Below are 23,128 nucleotides of genomic sequence, written 5' to 3' on the forward strand. Positions count from 1 at the left end.
CCAAGCTAATGGAATTATCCAATGGCATGCTAGCACTCAGGAGAGCCTCCTGTCAGAAGCTGGTTTGGGGAACATCTTTACAGGTGCGGCTTGTGTTAGTGCAGAAAAATATGACTGATCATTTTTTTTCTTGCAATCAGGAAAATAGAAAGCACAGGCTAACATCTTTAAATGTTCCTGTCTACTTCTATCACTTTAGCATGTAATAAAATATAAAAACAACCTCTTACTGTATTTAGTCTCGGGAGTCAGGTCTCCTGTAGTTACTTCATTCATGTGTCTTTGTGCTTCCTGTTTAATTATTGCACTTCCTGTTTTACTTTGAAAGTCGCATTTAGTTTAGCTTCCCTTGTCTCATCTTCTGTGATTTGGTCCAGCTGTGTGTGAGACGCTGTCCAGTGTCAGTCTGTTCTTCCTGCCTCGGTTTTTTCTACATGTTTTGGTTTTATTTACACTTCTCAGTTTCCCTTTTTGTGTTTTGCCTTTTACCATCAGCCACAATAAACAGCTCGCTTTTAATGCTCCACCTGCTCCACCTTTGACCCCTCAGCGCTGTGAAAAAGCCAAACTCTGTGGCTTTATCTCATAAAGTAACTTTTTCCACTCATATATGAACCAAACCATAATATTTGTGTTTGCACATTTAGCCAACATTAGCATTCACCCAGAGTGGCCACCTTCCACTTTATTCTCCTTTTAGCTCTGTCTTTTCGCCTCCTCCTGAGGGAAACTTGCGGCAGCTTACTATTCCACTTTGTTCACTAACTAGTCGCTCACTGTTATTGCCATTTCATGCTGGGCGGGTAGCGTGCAGCAGCTTTATCTGAGGATTTTGCTGAAAACAGCTGTCGGCTGCGACAAGAAATTTGGTTAATGAGACCTCTGAGACTAAACTAAGAGAGTAAGGTTGCAGACCATAAAACAAGAAAGAGGCTTAAATGCGCTTACAGCTCTGCGGGGAATTAAAAGGTTAGATGATGATTTTCTGTGGATGGATCGCTACTTTTAATCAGCGCATGAATATGTGCTCTCTGTTTTTAACGTGTTAGTTTAATATTGAAGCGCTTTTGACGATGCAGCCCCAACACGAGGTCTTATTTGTGGAAGGTTTGCAGATGCAAACAGCTCAGGGCAGCTTGGCACGGCACCAGCGCTACAAAGCACTGTGTGCTGCTGTAGGTAGCAAGTTCACTTTTTCTGGGTGTGTACCTCCTTCCTCGACTGTTTCCTTGAAGTCCTGCAAATCATTTGCAGCAGAGATTAAAAAAAAGAACATTGGTCCTGCTGCTGGCCTAATGAGCACTGGGGTTTTAGGGGATGCTTATGAGTCACTGAGCGAAAGAAAGCACAACAGAGTCGAGGCAGGCGCAGTGCACAGACAGAGATGGAGGTGGTTACCAGTTCACCCCGCGTCGCTGAGGTTAGCGTCAAATTAAAGCCGACAGTATGGAGCGTGTGTGTTTGCATGTACGCGCTTCAGCAGGCTGCTAAATGCAGCTCTCGGTGTGATTTCTGTTAGGCACCATTTCATTTGATCATAAAATCTTATGCAACAGAGAAAAGAGTGATTCAGCCTGTGTGTCAGGAGGCCATTTGGCTGCTATACACACTGCACTTTGAAAGTAAATGGTATACTATTTCAGTTTCAGCACTATCTAAACTCGGCATACAGGCTGTGACATTTCAAACTGCTCTAATAGGGTAAGTGCAAGGTAAGTTTTGCAAGGTGCTTTGAACGCATTTATGCTTCTATTGCAGATTAAATGTTTTCCAACTCAAAAGGAAGAAAAGGTTATTATCTTGTGTCCACAGGAGCAGGTTAGGAGCCTCTGTTTTCTTGTAGGACTGACCAATACTGCAGTTCCCTAGACGACCACTTGAGGCTGACTACAAAGTTAAAGTCTGTGAGGTCAAAGTTAAAATATCTCCATGTCCCCTTTAATCACAACTATACATCAATTTCAATTGTATTTTGAACCATATTAAGATTGTACTAAGATATGCGTTGTATATTGACATGGGCAACTTTCTCTCAATATATATTACTTTTGTGCAATATCTGTAAAAAAAACTGTCACAGAGTGACGCTGAAAAGCTAGTTCATGCATTTATTACTTCCAGGCTGGACGACTGTAATTCATTATTATCAGGATGTCCAAAAAACTCACTGAAAAGCCTTCAGCTAATCCAAAATGCTGCAGCAAGAGTCCTGACAGGGACTAGAAAGAGAGCAGATTTCTCCTGTATCGGCTTCCCTTCATTGGCTTCCTGTTAAATCCAGAATTTAAAATCCTGCTCCTCACATACAAGGTCTTAAATAATCAGGCCCCATCTGATCTCAATGACCTTGTAGTACCATATCACCCTATTAGAGCACTTCGCTCTCGCTCTGCAGGCCTACTTGTTGTTCCTAGAGTATTTAAAAGCAGAATGGGAGGCAGAGCCTTCAGTTTTCAGGCCCCTCTTCTGTGGAACCAGCTTCCAGTTTGGATTCAGGAGACAGACACTATCTCTACTTTCAAGATTAGGCTTCAAACTTTCCTTTTTGCTAAAGCATATAGTTAGGGCTGGACCAGGTGACCCTGAATCCTCCCTTAGTTATGCTGCAATAGGTGTAGGCTGCTGGGGGATTCCCATGATGCACTGTTTCTCCTGCACTCACTGTGTATTTATACACCTCTCTGCATTTAACCATTAGTTAATATTAATCTCTGTCTCTCTTCCACAGCATGTCTTCTATCCTGTCTTCCTTCTCTCACCCTAACCGGTCGCAGCAGATGGCCCCGCCCCTCCCTGAGCCTGGTTCTGCTGGAGGTTTCTTCCTGTTAAAAGGGAGTTTTTCCTTCCCACTGTCACCAAAGTGCTTGCTCACAGGGGCTGTTCGATTCTGTATTTTTGTGGGATCTTTACAGTATAAAGTGCCTTAAGGCAACTGCTGCTATATAAATAAAATTGAATTCAACTGAACTGAACTGCTCACCTGTGTCTCAGGTGTTGATCATTCTTAATGCGATTATATAGCAAACATTATGGATTACCTTTTGGTTCATTGTAATAATAGTCAGTCCAAGAAGTACTGTGAGTTTCTTTCCTTTCAGTGACTGAAACTTTTGTATTTTCCTTATACATTAACACTAGTTAGCGGGCTCCTAACCTAGCTTGCTTTTACTTTCCCTCTAACCTTTTTTGGTAAATTTTGGTGACCAACCCTGGTCTGCTTTAAATAAAGCTTATGTGTGAGTTCAACATGGAAGATGTGCAATCTCTCATCTTTCTGCTTCCTTGGTGTTCAGCTGCTAATCTTTTCTTTACATCACTTTCATTTTCTTGCCCACTTTCTGCGAGCTAATCAGCCTGTGTGCTTTAACTCTCAGTGCTCCTCCGTCAGTCTGTACCTCCTCCTCCTCTCCACCTCACCTGCTCACTCAGAGCTCCATCCAAGCCTCCATCTTCATCTTCACCACCACTGCTGGGATTCTGTTCTGCTGGGTCATCAGAGTGTAATTAGCAAGTAGCCTAATTTAATTCTCAATAAATCATATTCAGTTAGTAAACTGTATTCTTAAGAGTAGTCTAAGTACGGAGACACAGAGCTGAGGGCCTCTCGTCCTGGTCCTTGCTTACAGTGAATCACACATTTAAATTCAACCCAGAAACATAAGCTCCAAAATATGCATGTAAGAGTTTTGTTTTCAACACAGAGCTTAACCAATGTGAGGGTATCGAGTTTACTCAGAAAATTAAGAAACACAAAAATAGTCCGCTTCCTCGAATTCAATTTTCCATTTCAGCATATATCCCAGGACTGAGAGGAGAAGGTTTACAGAGATGGTTTGCCTCATTTAAACAAAGAATTAAGATAGCTTCATGCAAGGCTTGCTATTACAAACAGCAACGAAGCCTCTCGCTCTTGCTGCTATTTAAAAACCGCTTTACAATTGGCACTAATCACATGCTAAGCTTGTACAGGCGGCATTTTTCTTTAAAGGTTAAAGTATTCTCTGAAGTCAAACGTGGGGAGGTGGATAAAAGAGAGAATGGAGTTCAGAAAAGGTTGTCACGTTTTATTTGTTGTTGTCTAAGACAAACAGATGATGAGACCGGAGCTTTAGTCGACATGCCTATCAGCAAAAACTGAATTCGTTAATATTGTCATTTAGTTTCTGTAACAACAAATTTCAAACACGGGTTTCCGAGGCAGAGAAATCAGCTTATGTAGGTTATCGACAACCTTTAATTCTTTGTGACGCCTCGAGCACGCGCACCCTCCGCAGCACTGCCACAAGCACAATCCTGCAGATACGACTTTGCTTCCTTTGCCAAACGTTACGCAACTTTTTATCCTCCCTACACATCGGTAAGGGGTTTATGTGGAACACAAACCAAGCACTGCACATCTAGATATTTCACTTTGATCCGCGCTGTGTAGGTGTTGGTGTGTTGGTGTATAAAACAAGCCAGTTGTTTAGTTCATCAGCATAAATTAAAGTATGCATGGTCAAACCTCAAGTGGTTTTTTAAATTCATTTGATCCATTTGGATCCCCTGAATGTGTGAGACAGAGAGAGACAGACGATGTGTCCAATCTCACTCATAACAAAAGGGTGTGAGATTGGAAAAATATGTCTAAATGTACAATAATTTCACAGCTTGTGCTTATGTAACCTGCTTCGGTATGCAGAATCGTATTCTCTGAAACATCCCGCCACCGACCATCTGTGAACCACATGCAGGGAAAGGTGGAGAAAAGGTGAAGGACACAAGATGCAGACGGAGGGTCAGGCTTTTAAACCATGAGGGCGGCTGAATTAGACACGACTCTGCTGTTTCAACTAGTTTGATCCGCTGACAGAAGAGCAGTGTGAATAAATAAAACCAAAGATGATGAATAAGTAAAAATAACACACAGAGACGCTGCTCCGGTGACTTGCCGGCTCAAAACTGGTCCTTTATTCTGCTGACTGGAATACGAGGAGTCGGGCTGGCAAAATGTCCAGGTACGGCGGCAGATTGATGGGGCGTTTATGAAAAAATAATGGCGCACTGCACGCTTGTATTTTGTGAGGGACTCTGTTGTCATGTTGAGTTATTCACAGTAACCGGAACAACAAACATCGTTATCTCGACCATGGAAGTCATGCTGTCAGTGGAAAATTAATTATTAGCTGAGGAGACTTGTTGGTGGTGCAGATCTAGATGGATTATTAAAAACGAAATAGTGACAAAATAATGACACACAATCCAGGGAAAACCTCCCCTCAGTCTCACAGCGTGAGGTAAGGGGAGGCGTGATGCTTCCTGCAGAAACGCTCTTTTATTCTCTGCTGACTTTTTTTTTATTTTTTTTATCTCAAACTGAAAATGTCACTTGGGAAATCCAGTTAAAGTAAAAAATATACCCTTGGTTTCCTGTATAATGTTGCACTCCCCATGACCTCCGAGTTATATTATATTTAGGAGTAGTTTATATTTAGTGGCATTAAACCACTCTATGAAATTACAATCAGAGTGGCGAGCGTCCCTGGAGTCTCGCTGCTGTTAGTTCAGGTCGACTGTAACCACGCATGAAAGAAATGCAGCTCCGTTTTTCATGTCTGAAGCGTGTCGGCACAGCGGGGAGAAAAATAACTGAATCTGGCTAAACCTTGGCTGCAAATCAACTTGCTTCTCATCACCGAGCCACATGATGAATGGCTCGGCCAATCAAATCTGTAGAAAGGCACTTCCCTGGTATTACTTTGTAATGGGAATGCCATATTCTTCCTGCTTAAATTGCAATCATCACGACAAAAGATATAGCCTAATAACTGCTGAAGAAAATATTATGAAACCCTGTGCAGTGTTCAGCCCTTAAACTATAACAGGAAGTATCAGCCCACACCGCTGCAGCTGTATTAAAACGATGACACATCTCTCATGTGAAAGTCGACTCCTCACGAACAATTTTATAAACTCTAAAGAAAGTTGAATGCAGCTTTCTCACCACCGCAGGATTTGGGACATTTGTCTTAATGCTTGATGCTCCTCCTGATGCAGCTCCAGAGGGATTTTGTCTCCTGGGAATGAACTGAGTATCAGTCACTTGTCAAAACCACTGCACTAAGAAATCATACATTTTTTTAGCACTAAATTATCCAAACATGATCAATGGACACTTTGTTGCCATGCAGCATATCTAAAAAGCCAATCAGATGGCAGCAACTCAGTGCATTTACGCATGTAGGCATGGTGAAGATCAGAATAGGAAAGAAGGTGATTTAATGAGCAGCAGACCAGTTGCCACTCCTGTCAGCGAGGATCTGGAAACTGAGGCTGCAGTTTGGACCTGCTCACCTAAATCGGACATCACAGGTTTGGAAATGTGTTTCTTGGTCTGATTCTGATGGTAGGATCATAATTTGGTGTAAACAGCATGAATGGATCCATCCAGCAGATGTTCAGGCTGTTGGTGTTGGTGTAATAGTGTGGGGAATCTTTTCTTGGCACTCTTTGGGCCTCTTAGTACCAACTGAGCATCATTCAGACTCCACCTCCTGCTTCCAGCAGGACGACGCACCAAGTCACAAAGCTAAAATCAACACGAACTACTTGAACGTTGAGTTCACTGCACTCAAATGGGCTCCACAGTCACCAGATCCCAATCCATTCGAGGCCCTTTGTGATGTGGTGGATAAAGAGATTCGCATTGTGGGCGTGCAGCTGACGAATCTGCAGCATCACGTCAGTGTGAACCAAAATCTCTGAACCATGTGCCACAAAGAATTAATGCAGTTCTAAAGGGAAAACAGTGTACCTAATAAAGTGGCTGGCGATTCAAATAAGACACCGTTCTGACTCCTGCCCTTATACATCCCTTGCTAATCACATTATGAAAGTATTCAGATGTCGCTTGTGGGCAAAGATGTTAATAAAGTCAAGAATGAGTTTCTCTCTGCTCATCAGAGTCAGGCCGTTACTACGTTTTTAATTATTTATATTCAGGGAGTGTTTATCATCTGTTTCACTTCCATTTTGTGGAGATGAGTTAGTCGACCGGCAGAGATGCCGTTGTGTTGTGAGGAGATCAAACAAAAAGAGCACGCTGCTGTAACAGTCTTGATCAACAGCGCCACGGTCACATCTGATAAGATATAAGAGATCCCTTGAAGAAAAACTGGGATGACAAGCATCAAAGAGCTAGAGCTGAAGCTGAGGACGGGGAAATTAAAGGTTTTACACACAGATACAAATCTATGAGGACCTCAAACTGTATAATCTCGGGAAAGGAGTCAACTGTCAACCAGAAAAACCTCCTCATCACTCACACTCATTGTTGAAAATATTCCTGCTATGAATTCTTGGAGATATTGTCTTAGAGAAAAACGGAAGAAATCCATCCAAACCAAAGAAATCCAAAGAAAACAAGTCAAACACTCTACAAGGACATCTGACAAAAAGTCCTACTTTTTCTTCCTACTTTGTTATTTTGTGGACCTCCAGCGTCTTTCTTCCTCCTCTGTGTGTAATTTCTTTCCCTCCCAAGAGGAAAAGTGATAAATATTTAGCAACGTTTGAAAGGTGTGCTTTGTTCTGGTAGTGCAGTGTTTTCTGTTGCTTTTGGCACACTTGGCCGTCACATGGTTTCTCCCTCAGATTATATATGTTTTTCACTTTTCTTTTCTCTCACCCGTCATATACATTTCAAATCAAACATCATATCATGGGGTGAACAGATGGAGCTTTGAGTGTGTGAGGATGTTTATTTTTGACATGTGTGTGTGTGTGCGTTTGTGTGTGCATGTGTAGATAGAATCGCTGCATTTGTGTTTGTACTTGTGTATGTTTTCTGCTCAAGTATAAATTTACTCTGTCAGCTCTGTTTGCGTGAAAGTCTGTGAGTTAACATTTGCACGCGTGCGTGTGTGTGTAGTATGTTTATAAATCTTTGTGGGGACCAAACGTTGGACGTTTACTACACTTGTGGGGACCAGCAGCTGTTATGGGGACAAAATCCCCGTCCTCACCAGTGTAAAGGCATTTATGTGACTCCAAATGTGGTTTTAGTGTCAGGGTTACAGTTACGTTATGGTTAGGTTTAGGGTAAGGGTCAGGGTTAGCAATGAATCTTTGATGGTTAGGGTAAGCGGCTAGGGAAAGCAATATGTCAATGAGATGTCCCCACAAGGATATGAATACACACATGTGTGTGTGCAGAGGTTCAGACATCACTGCTGGATTTGGACACATAAACAAAGTCAGATGCTACGAAGTGATCATTGCACTCTGTGAAGTCAAGATACAAAAACCCAAAGAATTATTGCAAACAAGCATGAAACCTGCCGATGGTGCATGTGTTCATACACAGCTTACGCCTCAGGTCCAGTTCAACACTGCATTACAGTGAAGTTAAGCTAAAACACACACATGCAGTATAACCTGGGATTAAAGTGGATGTTTGGGATTGTTTGCTTTTTCAGTGGCAGTTACTGGAAGTCCTGCGTTCCACACAGCTCACCAAACATCATCAAACACAGTTTTGTGCAGTTTGAACCCCAAAAATATAAAAAGCTAATCAAAGCTTCAGTTACTGCATTTTTAAAGGATTTTTGTGTAACAGTTCACAGACTGGACATTTAACCCTTTAAAGGCTGAAATATGATATATAATTATATTTTAAATCTACAAAGTAAACATCAGCTGATTGCAGCCTGTACACAAAGAGACAAATCTACTAAAGCGCACAACAAAAATGATGTTTAGTGAACCTTCTGACAAGTTTTTAAAATAATATTAATTTGTATTGTTTATAAATGTGCAATTATTTAGGTTTTGCACAGTAGGTCAGGGTCAATTTAAGCAGATGATGTTCTTTTCTAATGCGTGCTAAATTCCACCTTTTCATTTGGACAGAAGCCAAAACGGGTCACATAACATCTGCCTACATGCAGAATATTCCAGAAAGTATTTGGTTAAATCCACAAAGTAAACGTCAGCTGATCGCAGAAACAAATCTACTAAAGCTCACAACAAAAATGATGACGTGAGTGAGTCATTTTCTTACACTACACTGCTCTGTCGTCCTTCGGGGTTCCCCCATCTGCCGAGTGCTGCTGAAAATCCTGAATATATCAATATGAAACAGGTTGGGATGGAGAGACACAAGTTCAGAAACAAGATAAATAAAATATATATATATATATAAAATTAATACTCTGCACCACTTCCAGATTCTGTCTTTGTAAAGTTCCATATGTGTGCTCACTCATATGGATTTAATCCACTCCTCAGAGGCTTTTTTTCAGCTAAATAAACCTGCGGCCATTGTTCACATGTTATAAATTTGCCGTTGGGTTTAGTTTCCGGCAACGTTGCCTAATAAGTAGTCTTGTGATGGGAGGAAGCATCGGAGTTAACACAAAGTGTCAGAAGTCAAATTGGTATTCCAAGCTGAGAGAAGATTTCTCGACACTGAATCAAGACTAGATTGAAGGTTTCTAGGAGGGCAGTGCATGTAATCAAAGCACGTTCAGGCAGGTCAAAACTGAGCACACTGTTCAATACATCAGGCGTTGTTCACAGAAAGATAGAAAGTAACTTCACCACAGATGCAGAACTTATAAAAAACAAAGGAAACAAAAGTCAATCAGCAAAAGATCTGTGAGGAGACGGTCGTTTGGTTTGATGTGAGTCTCTGTAAAGAAGGATTCTTACTGAAATCAGATCATGTCTCAAAACTCTGAAAGAACTACTTATATAAACTAAATAAGCTCAAGGTGACTATCAGATTTCCGTCTTATGGAGGCATTTTTTGTAAGATGATGCTGGGATTACAAATCTCAAGTACATGCTATCATTAAATCAATTTGTAATTACACATATTTACTAGTGAGTATGGAAAGAACTTGAAAATTAGTTACTTTGTTCCTTTGAATAATAGTCTGCAATAGACTGGTGTCTACTCCAGGTGGGTTCAGCCTCCTGTGACCAGCAATCCATCCATTTTATTGTCATAAACTTCTAGATGTCCACATAAAGGTGTGTAGTGATGGTTTATCTTCAGGGAAAGATCGATGTATTGCACTAAGGCCCAGTGCTTCCTCCAGCTTCCTTGCTGTGGATCTACAATTTCATTTTTCCACTCCTGTCACTCACATTTGCCTAAACCCACATGTGGCCGGCGCCACTATGAAATGTGAAAACTATGGACCATAACAAGCTGACTCTTACAGTCCACAGCTCACAGTGAAAAAATACAATACTATGCTTGAGAGCACGCTGTAATGTATTTGCAGTAATGACACAGATAGAGGTGAAGACTTCCTGTCATATAACTGCAATCTGATTTCTTTTTTACCTGCTTTTGTCGCAGGAGCAACAAAGGTAGCAGCAGGTGACCACAGTGAGTACATCAAAGCTTTTCTCCTTATAATGAGGCACAAACTTGTAAAGGCAGACGTGTTATTTATGATACCGTTAGAACGCAGATGAAAAACGTGGCAAATTAATCGATGGGCTGTATAAACAGGCATGGTGTGTTTGTGTTTGCTTATCTGAAAAGATAGTGTATCACTGAACAGCGCTATAACGACAGAACAGAGAGAATGAGAAGCAACGGTGCACAACAGCGGGAGGAAAATATTCTCATCTTTAATTCCTTTCCAGCTTCAGCAGAAACCCGGTGGGACCAGTGAATCGTCAAAGTGAATGTTTGCAGTATTGATGTGAAGGCACAGAACAAGAAGACGGCTCAATTAAAGCAGAAAACACCTTTTGTTGTGGGCTCCTCTAAGGGCTTCTATATATGCACATTATTAGCTTACACTATATTGGCATCTGCACACAGTGCAGTCCTAAGAACTCCTGAAATTACATTCCGAACTAAGCGAAGAAAAAGATTATAAAGATGCTGACTTAGAGCAACAATGAGAGAGAAAATGAAATTCTACGTGGGTTTTTTTCCCGGATTGCAAAGATTTCTTCTTCTCACAGCAGGATTTCTTTCTTCTTTTTTTACAGTGTGGATATGATGTGCTTTGACTTTTTTTTCTTTATGGAAAATAAATCAGAGCTTAACAAAATGTAACTGGAGTTTTCTTCCTAAATTACAGTCTGCATAAATGATGCTACTGACAGGCTGCTTCCTGTTCTGTCCGTGTTTGTGTCCAGCTATCACATATCAGGCTAATGCGAATGAAAAACCACCCTTACTGAGGCAAGTATTCGAATCATCATCCTAACGCTATTAAAGATTTATTGCATAACAGCTGCAATCATGCAGCAACGCAGCCACTGCTGGACGTTATCCAGTCATTAGAGTTATGAAAACATAAGCAATCCATTTCTAATCACCAAGTAATCAGCTGTTTAATCACACAGGTCCACAGAGAGGGAACTTCAGTAAGCTTTCCACACTACTGAGCTCACTAGATTTATCTGGCCCGGGTTTGTGCATAAACCAATATGAGCTCAACTCACCCACAAAAGGGTTTTTAAATTATTACAGACGGCTTACGAACATGCATGACTGACTGACCAAAATATCCTCTAACAAAAACACAGGCGGAAAAGACTCGCAGAATCACAGATGATGGTTATTTTCAAACGTGTGCAGTCTGAAAATGTATTTAAGGTCAAAGGCAGAAAACATCAAATCATTCTTTGTATTCTAACCCTTTACTTGTGTCCAGCTGGACGCTGAGTTCAAATAATGGCTTTTTCACCTGACAAACAGGTAACTGTAGCTGAAATGACACACATCAGATTATTTAGTAATTTTTAAAAAAGTGTTTCAACCCAGCAACTACACCCAAAGGCCATGTTTGATTCTTATAACATATTTCTGTTTACAATTCTCGACCTGGAATGGCTTAAAATGAAGTTTCTTTCATTTGGGATCATTAGCTGTGTCGGTACAGAGAAATTAGCTCCAGCAATCCAAATATTGGCAAGAAATTTTTAATTGAGTGAAGAAAACCAAAGTAACGACAAGCCGTTATTTCTAGTGTGTAGCAAACAAAGTCCAGAAAAACCTTCACAAATGCGGAAGTGGAGAAGTTGATCAAAGCTCCAGAAACCAGTCGTTAAGGGAAGATCAGAGATTTTATGAAATACTGCTGCTAAGAACCAGCAGTGATGGAGACTGATAGGAATAAGAGAATTGCATGAGCCAAGAAAGAGAAAAACTGCCGGCACAATGCACTTTGCTCTCATGCTTTTTGTTTTGAGAGCTGTTTGTGCAGAGAACATCAACATACGGTATCTGCACGCATGGTTCCCAACGTGGGGGAGAGCCCTTCATCCCACGGCCGGACCACCGCAGCCACCTTACCCAAACCCCACTCACATGACTTTGGATGAATTCGACCACAAAGTGAAAGAAAAGCAGTCAACAAGTGCTCAGCATATGTGTCCTGTTAGACTGTCTGACAGGCCAATGCCAAGTGTGCAAAGCTGCTATCATCCTCTGAAGGATCTAGAACACAGTTTTCATTGTTTCTGGTGCATTTTTCTTTAATGAACAAACAGAAACAAAAAGAATTCCCATTGTTCATCACTAGTATCATTTTACACAGCATTTAAAAACCGAATCATGTGATATATCATGCTGTAAAAATAAAAATGAATACCTGTAATGAAAGCAGGAATCCAGGCTATAATGATTTCTAATGAATCACCAGAATTGGCCTTTTGGGATTCTTTAAATCAGTTCACCTTTGAGGATTTCTAATTATTTCCTTTTCACAGCAAATCAAGACTAAAACAGAGCAAAGCTTAAGTGGATTTCAGAGCGTTTATGGACTAAAGCTGGAGAAGTGTGTCTGTGCATGTGTCGGGAGCTAGAATAAGCTACTTCCATAATGAGCGCAGTAATGTAATAATGTGCTACAATTAGCTGACTAACCCAACAGACGGTGTAGATAGATGAGCAGAAACAGCCCTCAGTGTCTTGTGCTACTGAGGCTGGCAGATGGACTGACTAAAGCGAAAGCGTATCTAATAGACCCCATAAATATTTATAGGCACGCAATTATCTCGAGTTGTTGGTATTTTTAGAGGAAAAGATGCACTCAACAAAACCAAACTTCTCAGGATGATTCGGACTCAGCTTCTTATATCTGGTCACTGATTAGACGTTAGTGGGACTTAATTCACAAACACTGGCATGTTTTATGTCAGCAGTGCCTGAAAGAACCACTTTAAATGTCTTTACATGTTTACAGCAAATAAAGGGATATTAGGCTTTCAATTAGAGAGGAAGGACGTGGTTAGAACTGCGAAGCATTTAATTGAACTTTTCCATGATGTAACCTAGTCCTCACTGAAAGCTGCTACACGAGGAACATAGGAAGGAGTCTGAGTCAGCAAACTGGCTCAGACTTGGTAGTTATATCGATTGAAAAATTGCTAGCATTAGCAGGAAACTGTGGTGACTTTTCAGAGTGAATGTGAGGATGAGCCTGTTATTTCTTCTTGTAAAGGTTTAAAGGGTTTTAAAGTGGAAGCATATATTAAAACTTTCAAGCTAGTGTTAATTCATGTTTAGATACTACCTTCGAGGTTTTGCTTTTTCATTAAATATATGTTTTTTCTTTTTAAACATGATTAGAATTCAGTTTATTACTCATTTTATCACAAAACATACACAAAATCCGAAATGCAGGATCCGGGACGCAGACGGCTAAATAAAACTCTAAATGAAAGTGAAGTGAAATGAAAGCAAAGCAAAAAAAATCCAAAGTGACAGGTGTACATGGATGAAAAAAATCTTGGTAAATTAACATACACTGTGACAAAGACAGAGGGAAGGACTATTTATACACATGGGAAAAACACATGTGTTTATTAAATATCTATACACACTGTTTTTTCCCCACCTGTCTCCACTTCCCGATGAGGTGAGGTGATGAAAAATACTCAGCAAAAGCAAGGATGCAAACAATATTGTCAAACACAGGGGAGGAATTAAAACAAAGCAAAACACCAGAGACAGAAACTTTCAAAGTAAAACAGGAACTAAGCTGCAGGAACAGACTACACTGATCCAAAGGAACGCTGGGCAAACTAAACATAAAGGACAAGCTGCATAAAGAATAACTAGAAGTCAAGTAAAAGCTGAAACAAAAACCAACTGGGGTCACACTTATTATTTGGATTGATGCTTTTATGGCATTTCTCTACGCTTGCTGAGTGTACAAGGGGCTTTCTGCTACAAATTTCATATATACAACATTTATTTACCTTTACTGTGAAGCACTTTGTCTAAAATCTGTGCGAAAACATGCAGATGAGACAATCAAACCACTGACCTTCCAATTAGCAGGTGACTCTAGTACAGATTGTGTTTTTGAGCAACTATTACTGATTTTAATTTCATCACATTATCACTGGAAAAATTCACAACTGCCACGAAACACTTTATGGCCAGTATGGGGCTTGAACCCACAACCGTTTTAGTAGTAATAGTTGCATAGCTTCTTCAGCACTTTATTCTATTTAAATAGTTGTAGTCAATCATAAACTGAATCACTGTTTAACATATTTGGTTTGCTAATGTCGCTCAGTCCCAACTAAACATACCACCATATAGTATGGAACTAGCTCAGTAATGTCTGCTGCTCAAAGCAAAACCAGATGAGTGGGTAAAACAATGACTTCTGGTGTAGACAGGAGGATACATTTTTCTTCTTTAAAAACTTACACAGCAGTTTGGCTTAAAGTGCCAAGTTACATTTAAGCCTTCAGGCTAGTCTTAACGCGATGATAAGTGTCTGTTTTGGCTGAAAATACAGTTTAACTGTGACAGTGAGCCACACGGATAATGAATTGTGGTCTGTGTAAGCAGTGACGTTCAAGAGTTTACCGGCCTCCCTAAAACCAAACCTTCATCATGCTTTACTTGACAAGGCCTGGAGGCTACATGGTGATTCCTTGATTCCTAGCTGAAGGAAATGAAAGCACTCAGGAATTATGTGGTACTTGCAGATGGATTCATAGATGCGCAGTTTAAAAAAACAAGGGCGAGCTCAAAGACGGCCCTTCATATGTTGATTTAGATTAAGAGATAAAAACAGACTGCAGACGACAGAATAGGAACATAACTGCATGAATTTCCTCTGCCTTAATACTGCAGGTTGATCATAAACAACATGTTCTGTGTTTTCTACACAGAAAAGAAATATGCTAATCTGTCCTCCTCGTGTAACAGCATGGGCGCATACTTTGTCTTACATTTCAGCAAGCTCGTAAACAAACACATGGTGTCTGCCTCAGGTTGTGATTAATTAACCCTCCCTGCTCAGCTGTCACTCAAAACCATTTACTGTTCTCGCACTTAGACGCTTAGAGGATAAACACACTCGTATTTTTTAATTTACCGCCAAAAGGCCTTTAAACGGTTCCTTCATTTGGTTTTGGACTGAGAAAAATGAACAGCTAATCCTGAGAGGGATGCTTGCATTCAACAACCAGCATTCTAGAAAACCTGTTATGGCACTCAGATGTCATTTATAAAAAAACGATTACAGTGTTTAAACTGAGAAAGTGTGATGTGGATAGACATATACAGCTTCTAACAACACAATCTTGTTGTTAGTGTCTTTATTGCTGTAGTTACATTTCTTATATTGTTGTGAAATTTCCAAAAGGACAAATAAACGTAAATTGCTTAAACTGTGTTGTAAAATCACTCTGGTCTTTGGATTAAAACACTTCTGTCATGCCTGCTGAGAAGATCAACGCCAAGTTATAGATGTTTAATAAAGAGTCGTCTGCCTCGTGACATTAAACAGTTCTTCTGTTTTCACTTGAGTAATTTATAACAATCCTATTATCATCGTAGTAACACGTCATTCTGATTAAATTGTTTAGGACGTGACAGACCAAACTCCACTAAATGGCTCTTTGGTGTGAAATACACAGAGTATAATCTGCAGCTTACAGTCCAGCCTTTACAGGTGAAGACCTCGTAGCTGCACATCTCCTCTGTGTAGGCAGTGACCGCTGTCATGTGTATTATTAAGGGGTCTGTGGTACTCTGACCTCACAGAGGCTCCGGGGCTCTAACAGCTATGAGAACTTTAGCGAGAGCTTTCACAGCTGAATGAGATGGAAGTGAAATATGAAAAATAACAGAATAAACCTTCGTGGCTCAGACTGGGCAGCAGTGTGGGATAATTGGAGCACATCTGGCTTTAAAGAGTTATCAGAGCAAACACTTACAAGTAGTGTGAGCTGCTTTCTCGTAGAGCATCTGTGAACAGCTGTTTTAGTTCTCCCGCCAGGAAGTGAAATACTCACCACTTGCATGTTGGATCATCGTGACCTTAAACTGGAGTTTAATTTTAGGGAGGAAGAAAAAGTTGCAGGAAGCAAAGTCTGGCAATTGAAAGATAAAGTTGTGACTAACATAAGCTGCCCTCGTGCGACAGCATGAGCTACAGTCCAGGTGGCTGATACAGCACAACTGTGCGACCCTGAGGGGACGAATCCACTGTGCATACTGTCATGAATGTGGGAAAAACAATGAAGAGGCTCCAAGTTATAATCTCAATTTCATGCAACATCTTTATTACTGCACACTGCAGACCTCCTCCTGTAAAAACAGCTGTTTGGTCTCTGGATGAAAGCCGGAGATCCAGCTCTCATCGCCAGTGACGATCCTCAGCATCAGTGTTTTGATCCGTGGTGAAATTACAGATGCTGACATGTAGGTGGTCAGGATGAGACTTCCATGGAGGGGTCTAAAAATAGCAGCTCTGCTGGAAGCAGTTCCGTGGCACACTGAGAGATGACCTCAAAGAGGCGAAATTTGAATCAGATATGGTTCTCAGTTTTTACAGATGCTGAGCCTTTTGATCGCAGCTCATATGATGGGACTGCTGTAAGTGTTTTCTGTGGAGACACAACAAGCAGCTCCAGCAGGGCCACAGGCTGAATAATTATAAAACGCTGTCATAGCTTTAATTTGATTTTTGTGCAAGGATTAATGAGAGAAAGAACAATGACATATGTAGTTTCATTTATCAGAGCACTCCAAATAATAATCAGAACGATTTGCATTTTTTTTGCAGTTTAGAGAATCTTTTAGTGTCTAAATTTTTAAAGCGGTGTCATCAAAGTGTTTGAAAATGGGAAAATCTGAACATGGATGGTGACACGTTATCATTCGTGTCTTCCGCTGGTTGTCTGTCTTCCCATCAGCCTCCCATCTGCAATCGTGGACGTGTCATTTTTTTCCCATCTGCTAAGTGTCTCAGTCATACCTGAGTGCTGGCAGGCCAAATGATTCATTTCATCAGCATTCTGCTTTTCAGTTTGCCACAAAACCACCATGACAGCGACATGCACAAAACCACAGCAGGGCATCACGTAGCACAATAAGTTGATTAGTTTCAATTAAAGATCCCACTGCTGATAAACTGGCGGTGCCGCTGACACTTCCTAGTTGTGGGGACATTAAAAACGCATTGTTGTTTTTGCATCTTCCTGTTGTCATTCTGGATGTACAAATAAGCATCGGCGTCTTTTCCTCTGCCTCTGAGGAACCAGGTTGCTTACTTTCCATTTCCAATTCTTTGCTCTGTTTTATGCAAGCTGTAATTCTTTGGGGGCAAAGAGGCGTTACAGTTTTTTTGTTTGTGTTTTTAACTTTCAGCAGTGATGAGATGATTGTGTTCTTTTTCCTGTCCTCGCGCAGCGATGCTGAAAGTGTCTAAACAAGCTCGACAGCGGATGTTAAATGGACTCACTGAGCCACACGTCCTGCACTTAACATTTAAACGTCATTACCGTGCACAGGCTCGACGCTCACATTTGACCTCGTGAATTTCACTCGTGAAACTTGAGCTATAGATTCGATTAAACACGGTGAGCAGATCCAAATTATGAGGCAACATTTAAACTGCTGCACATGAATGCAGCATAGTCAAAAATTAGCACAGGCCCTGACGTACACTGTGAGAGATTAGACAACTCTAGCAAAATAAATCAATTATCAGAGTGTTGCAGAACGAATGTCTGCACAGTGAAAGAAAGAGAGTGTGTGCACGCTGGGGGCTATGCTAAGCTACACTGAGCACAGCAATGCATCAACGTGTCACGATTAGCTGACTAACCCAAGAAACACAGCAGATGGATGGTAGGAAGAAAAAGAATATTAATGATGCTAAACATTAACAGCATTAATTCAAAAACTGTAAAATATTTACGATTTGCCAGCATGTAGATAAAACTTGTAGTTTTATCTCTAGTACACGGGGAAATCTCGTGAAATGCATGCAGAAGGTTTATCTGAACGCTACGATGCTGGAGGGGAAAAAAAGTAAAGGTCACATCATGCGAGCGCCTCAGATATTTCAATTATCTCGTTCCTTCTTGCAAAGGCTGCAAAAGCATTTTCTTGCTGATTGGCTCTGTGGCAGTGTTGTTACCGTCACTCTCACAGAATCAAACTGGCTCCTGTGGAAAATACGCTTATTTAAGCACACCTCCCTAAAAAGTCTTGTGTCAGGAGGTCATCTTATTTAAAATGATCACACAGTGACGGCTGCATCTCACACACTGTAGACCGATCAGGAATGCAAAGATGTGACTGGATTTTCTGCTGATGAGCTTTACAGCAGCTCGGTGATTAGTGCCGTCACCTGCGAGTCAAACTCATATCGGTGCAATGGATCGTGCAATGCACCTGTTTCCTCCACCAGCCTCAAAATGTCTCTGATTTATGGTGTGTTATTGAGCAATGATGCGGTATCTGCGCAGGGCGTCACTCTGGACGAGATGGGGGACGTTACAGCACACTCTCTCGACAGGGGAACAAATAGTGCTGTGACACAAAAATAGCTGCATGAGGGACTCGGGGATACCAAATGTATTTGAGATGTTACTTAACCAAAAGAGGACGTGCAATATAGCATTAGCAACTTTGCAGAGGGAAATAATACAGCAGAGGGGAAAAGGGATGATAGGGAGCAACGGAAAACACATTAAAATATGGAGCAGAAGGGATTGTGGAAGAAGCAGGGGAATGAAGGAAATAGAAAAACATTTGACTGTAGTTATGAGGGATAAAAAAAGAAGCTGTTCCCCTTTCCAGCAGATGAAAGAGGAGACAGCTGTAAAGATAAAATAAAGATGAAATACTGTATTTAATTAAATTTATGCCGTAATGCAGAAATAGATGGGCATGCAAAGTCAGTTAGGCGGCCTTTGAGCCTTTTTTTTCCTGTGCGAAAGCTTCAGACATCTAATAGAAGTATTGTGAGGAAAATACGCAGAGGCATTTAATAATGTATGCTGCAGTGAACATAAGGACAGTGTTAAGTATTCGATGCGGTGGGAGCCGCGTATAAACCCCGGCTGATGTGATAGTTGTGACAGCAGAGGACAGAAGTGAGACAAGATAGCTGAGGAACGTTACTACTTTTAACAGCTGAGGCACACTGAGTGGTAGGAAGGAGCCCCATGCAACTGCCCCTACACACACACACACACACACTATGACACACACACACACACACACACACACACACACACACACAGACAGACAAAATGTCATTGGAACTGAATTAGAACTCTCCAGAGGAATCTTTGCCCGAACGCAGCACTTCCTCGAAGGGGAGCGACTGTCCTGATATTTGACCTTTCTTACTCAGCTGGACCGTTTTTGACATTTCGGTCCGTCATTCCCTTTTTTTTCTTTTTCCTTTTTTGCTTTTCCCGCTTCCTGTTTTGTTTCAGACCAAAAAATATATATAAATTATGGGGAAATTAAATACTACATACATTTGATAAAACCTTTTTTTATTTGGGATTTACAAAGTTGTCCAGTATTTGTACACAAGCGTCGATGAACTGATAAACTGCACGTGTGGAAGTAACCTTTGAAGTGTATTTCTTGTAGAGCAGCAAGATGAGGATGTTTAAATGAGCTCAGATAGTCTACTAAACACATCATGGTTCTCGAGTATGTGGAACAAGGTCTACAGATTAAAGAAATAAGGTTATTTTTTAACTTAAATTAAATGCTGACATGATATAACACATAAATCATTACTGGCAAATAAACCCTGCGTTTACCCTTGAAGGAAAAGTTATGCACATTTAATCACGACAGAGCAAACCTTTTGAAAAACAGAAGAAAAGTTTGATAATTAAATGCTTTTTATCTGGTTTTTAAGTCTCCCTGAGATCTTTGATAATGCACGCACTTAAACCCTACGGTTTAATGACTTCTACATCCAGATAAATTTGACCAAATTTATTGCTAGGACCTTGGAAAGCAGTGATATCACTAAAAAGACCCTGCAGAAGGGTTAAACTAACATTTATCTGAATACATAAACATACAGCACTGCATAAAAGTCACCACGCATTTCTCTAAACTTTGCTAGAAAAGTGGCCAATAGGTGCAGCGATTTATTGAAACATTTGCAAACACATGGAATATAAGGTCAGTAAATATTTGCTGTGACCACTTTTATACTTTTTATATGTCCAAAACTCCTTCACAAATCCTGGAGAACTATTACTCAAGACCATCAGAAGAAAGTCTGGCTCCTTGGAAGCAAAATCTAATGACATGAGGGATTTTTCAAGACGTTTGCACAGTACTGAACATGTTCCTGGATGTGTTTAGTTTATTATTTTAATAAAAAACGACTTACAGCGTCCTGGCACAGTCTTCTCACTACATGTCGTGCAAGTGCAAATGAAAATGCAGCATCAGACACGTACTCAAATGTTATTCGAGATCGAATTGTTTGAAAAGTTTTTCCGTTGTTAAACTAAATTCTATTTCTAAGATGCCAGGTCTCAGCAATTACTCAGTGTTATCACAGGTACAGACGGATGAAGGTATGAAAATAGAGTTTATTTGTGCAAAGTAAGTTCAGACCTGATGGAGACAGCTGACCGTTTTAAATACAAACATGTTCTTAAAACACAGTCAGGTGGGAGGTGTGTGTGTGGGGGGGTATTTATGTGATTACTTAATTGTAATTTATGTTCTCAAATTGTAAAAGCAAATCTGAAAAGCTGTGACGATGCTGCCGTTTTTTGCAGCGAGCACAAAGATAATATTTGCTCACGCACAAAAAGATCTGTGTTTATGCCAGAGGCGTGCTGCTTTTGTTCAGACTGTTTCTCTGAATCCCTTCTACCCCCCTTTTTCCAACTCACTGTCTTTCTCTGTAGTCTCTCACTCAGTACATAATCAGCCTTTGGACTCTAACCAAAGCTGAAAAAAATGCAACAGCTCAAGTGAGGGATGAACAAATATACAGATTTTTTATGTAACGATGTATCGCTGCCTTATTGTTTCGATTAAAAAAAAAAACACACAGGAGGATTATTAATTTAAAAAAATCATGTGTTTTGTGTGGTGATAACAGAATGAAACCAAGGCTTTTTGGAAGACATCACAGTGACAATTTAAGCATTTTTATTGCTCTAAGTGGATAAAACCTAACAAAAAAAGGATGAAATTGCTTTTTAATGCCTCACCAAAATGTCACCATGTCCTGTTCGTGTTAGTGTGAATATAAAACAGATTTCATTCATGTCTGGCTGCTTCTCTCTCTCTCTTTGTGTGCATGTGTGCATGAGATTGTGATTATCCCACTCACTCGACTGTGTCCTCCCAGTTACACCAGTGTCTCTGATCCAGCTCTTGCATGTCCAGTCTGAACTTGCCCAGGCAGAAATCCTCAATAGCGTATTCGTAGTGAGGTCCGCAGCCCAGCACTGACACACACTGAGACGCTGCTGAGAGAAAGGGGAGGGAAGAAAAGGGAAGGACGGCGTTAGAATAATGAAGGAAAGTGGGCTGAATGTAAGTTGGATCGCAGCACAATGCATAATTCAGTGCAGGGCTAACAACTTTTTCCAACTTTTAAAAAGTGTAATGCAAAGAGCTCTGGCTGCAGCGGGATGACGGCAGAGGGCAACACTCAAGAGAGTGTCTGTAACTGCTGCCACCTTTTGTGGATCAATGCAAACTGATCCATTTCCCCATCTGTTGAAGATGACAGTCTGCTGACACAGTGTAAGCTTTATCACTGCCGTACAAGACCTCCAAAACCACAAACAGACAGATGAGAGACAGACGAGACGAACTGAACACCAACGTTTCCGGTAAATTCTTGGTGGACATGAGGGAGAGTGCTCCAGATGCTGAGAGGGACACTTTGACATATTAACAGAAGGACTGTGTGACAAATGATGTAACGCAGGTAAGAAAGTATGTGATGGCAAAGATGTTTGGTAACACCCATTCAAGATACAGTAGTATCGGTTAAAAACGACATGTCGTAAAAGAATAATGCGAGAAGACTGCAGCTGTGGTAAGCTCCACATAAAAGCTCTGGGCTTAAGGAAATTGGTAATTTCCCTGCATTCAGAATATCAGTGCTTTTACACCTCACTAGTTAACTTTTCAACCTTTGTTTATTTCCCTGCCCGTGTGGGTGTAAATGCTCAGATTATTCAGCCAAATTACTCAGAAACAAACAGGGTGAAGAGTCACAAGGTCAAATATAAAACCTCTCCTGCAGTGACACGCTGCATTTCAGAAACGTTAGGCTGAAAATGCAAATGAGATGCTAAATATCAGCATTTTCACAGATTTGTAAATTTTTGTTATGCAAGAGTAAAAAAAAAGAGTTTCAATTTGTTGCAACGTTGAAGCCCCAGCTTTTTATTTTTTTATCAGTCACAACAGAGACGAATGAAACTGGAAGGTTTGTTGGATGTAAGTATTAGGAATAAAAAACAGACTTTAGAGTTCGGGCGTAAAAGTAATTATGTATCGACCAATGAAGGCCATTAAAGGTAAAAAATGTAGAACCGACAATAAATCGATAACTACATTAATTTATAATATTATATTTTTAAGGTGTTCTTCTTACATATCTGACAGCTTCAGCTTTCTTTTTTCGTCACAGTCATAAACTTGACAACTTGAACTCTTTCTGACCAGTGTTGTAATAGTAATTAGTTACTTATTACTGATTACTTCTAAAAGAAAGTTATCGTTGCTTTACTGACTACTTATTTTCAAAAGCAGTTAGTTACTTTATTACTTAGTTGCTTTTTAAAAACATGATACACAACCTCAAGACATTTCAGGCCAATTCAAATTTTTTCAGCATAA

General features: G+C 40.4%; 1 protein-coding gene across 2 annotated transcripts in view; it reads right to left on the reverse strand.

Moving 5' to 3' along the window:
- Positions 1-23,128, reverse strand: part of ramp1 (receptor activity modifying protein 1) — a 60,468-nt gene that overhangs the window by 1,901 nt on the left and 35,439 nt on the right. The window contains exon 2 of one of the 2 annotated variants that reach the window (XM_005752725.1): positions 21,603-21,738. In XM_005752725.1, coding sequence (XP_005752782.1) covers positions 21,603-21,738 — 136 coding nt within the window. Of the gene's footprint in view, positions 1-21,602; positions 21,742-23,128 lie in introns of both variants that reach the window. The other variant, XM_005752724.1, reaches the window with a different exon arrangement.

The sequence above is a fragment of the Pundamilia nyererei genome, unplaced genomic scaffold (assembly GCF_000239375.1).
Source record: "Pundamilia nyererei isolate P.nyererei 1_Seehausen unplaced genomic scaffold, PunNye1.0 scaffold00376, whole genome shotgun sequence".
Lineage (NCBI taxonomy): Eukaryota > Metazoa > Chordata > Actinopteri > Cichliformes > Cichlidae > Pundamilia > Pundamilia nyererei.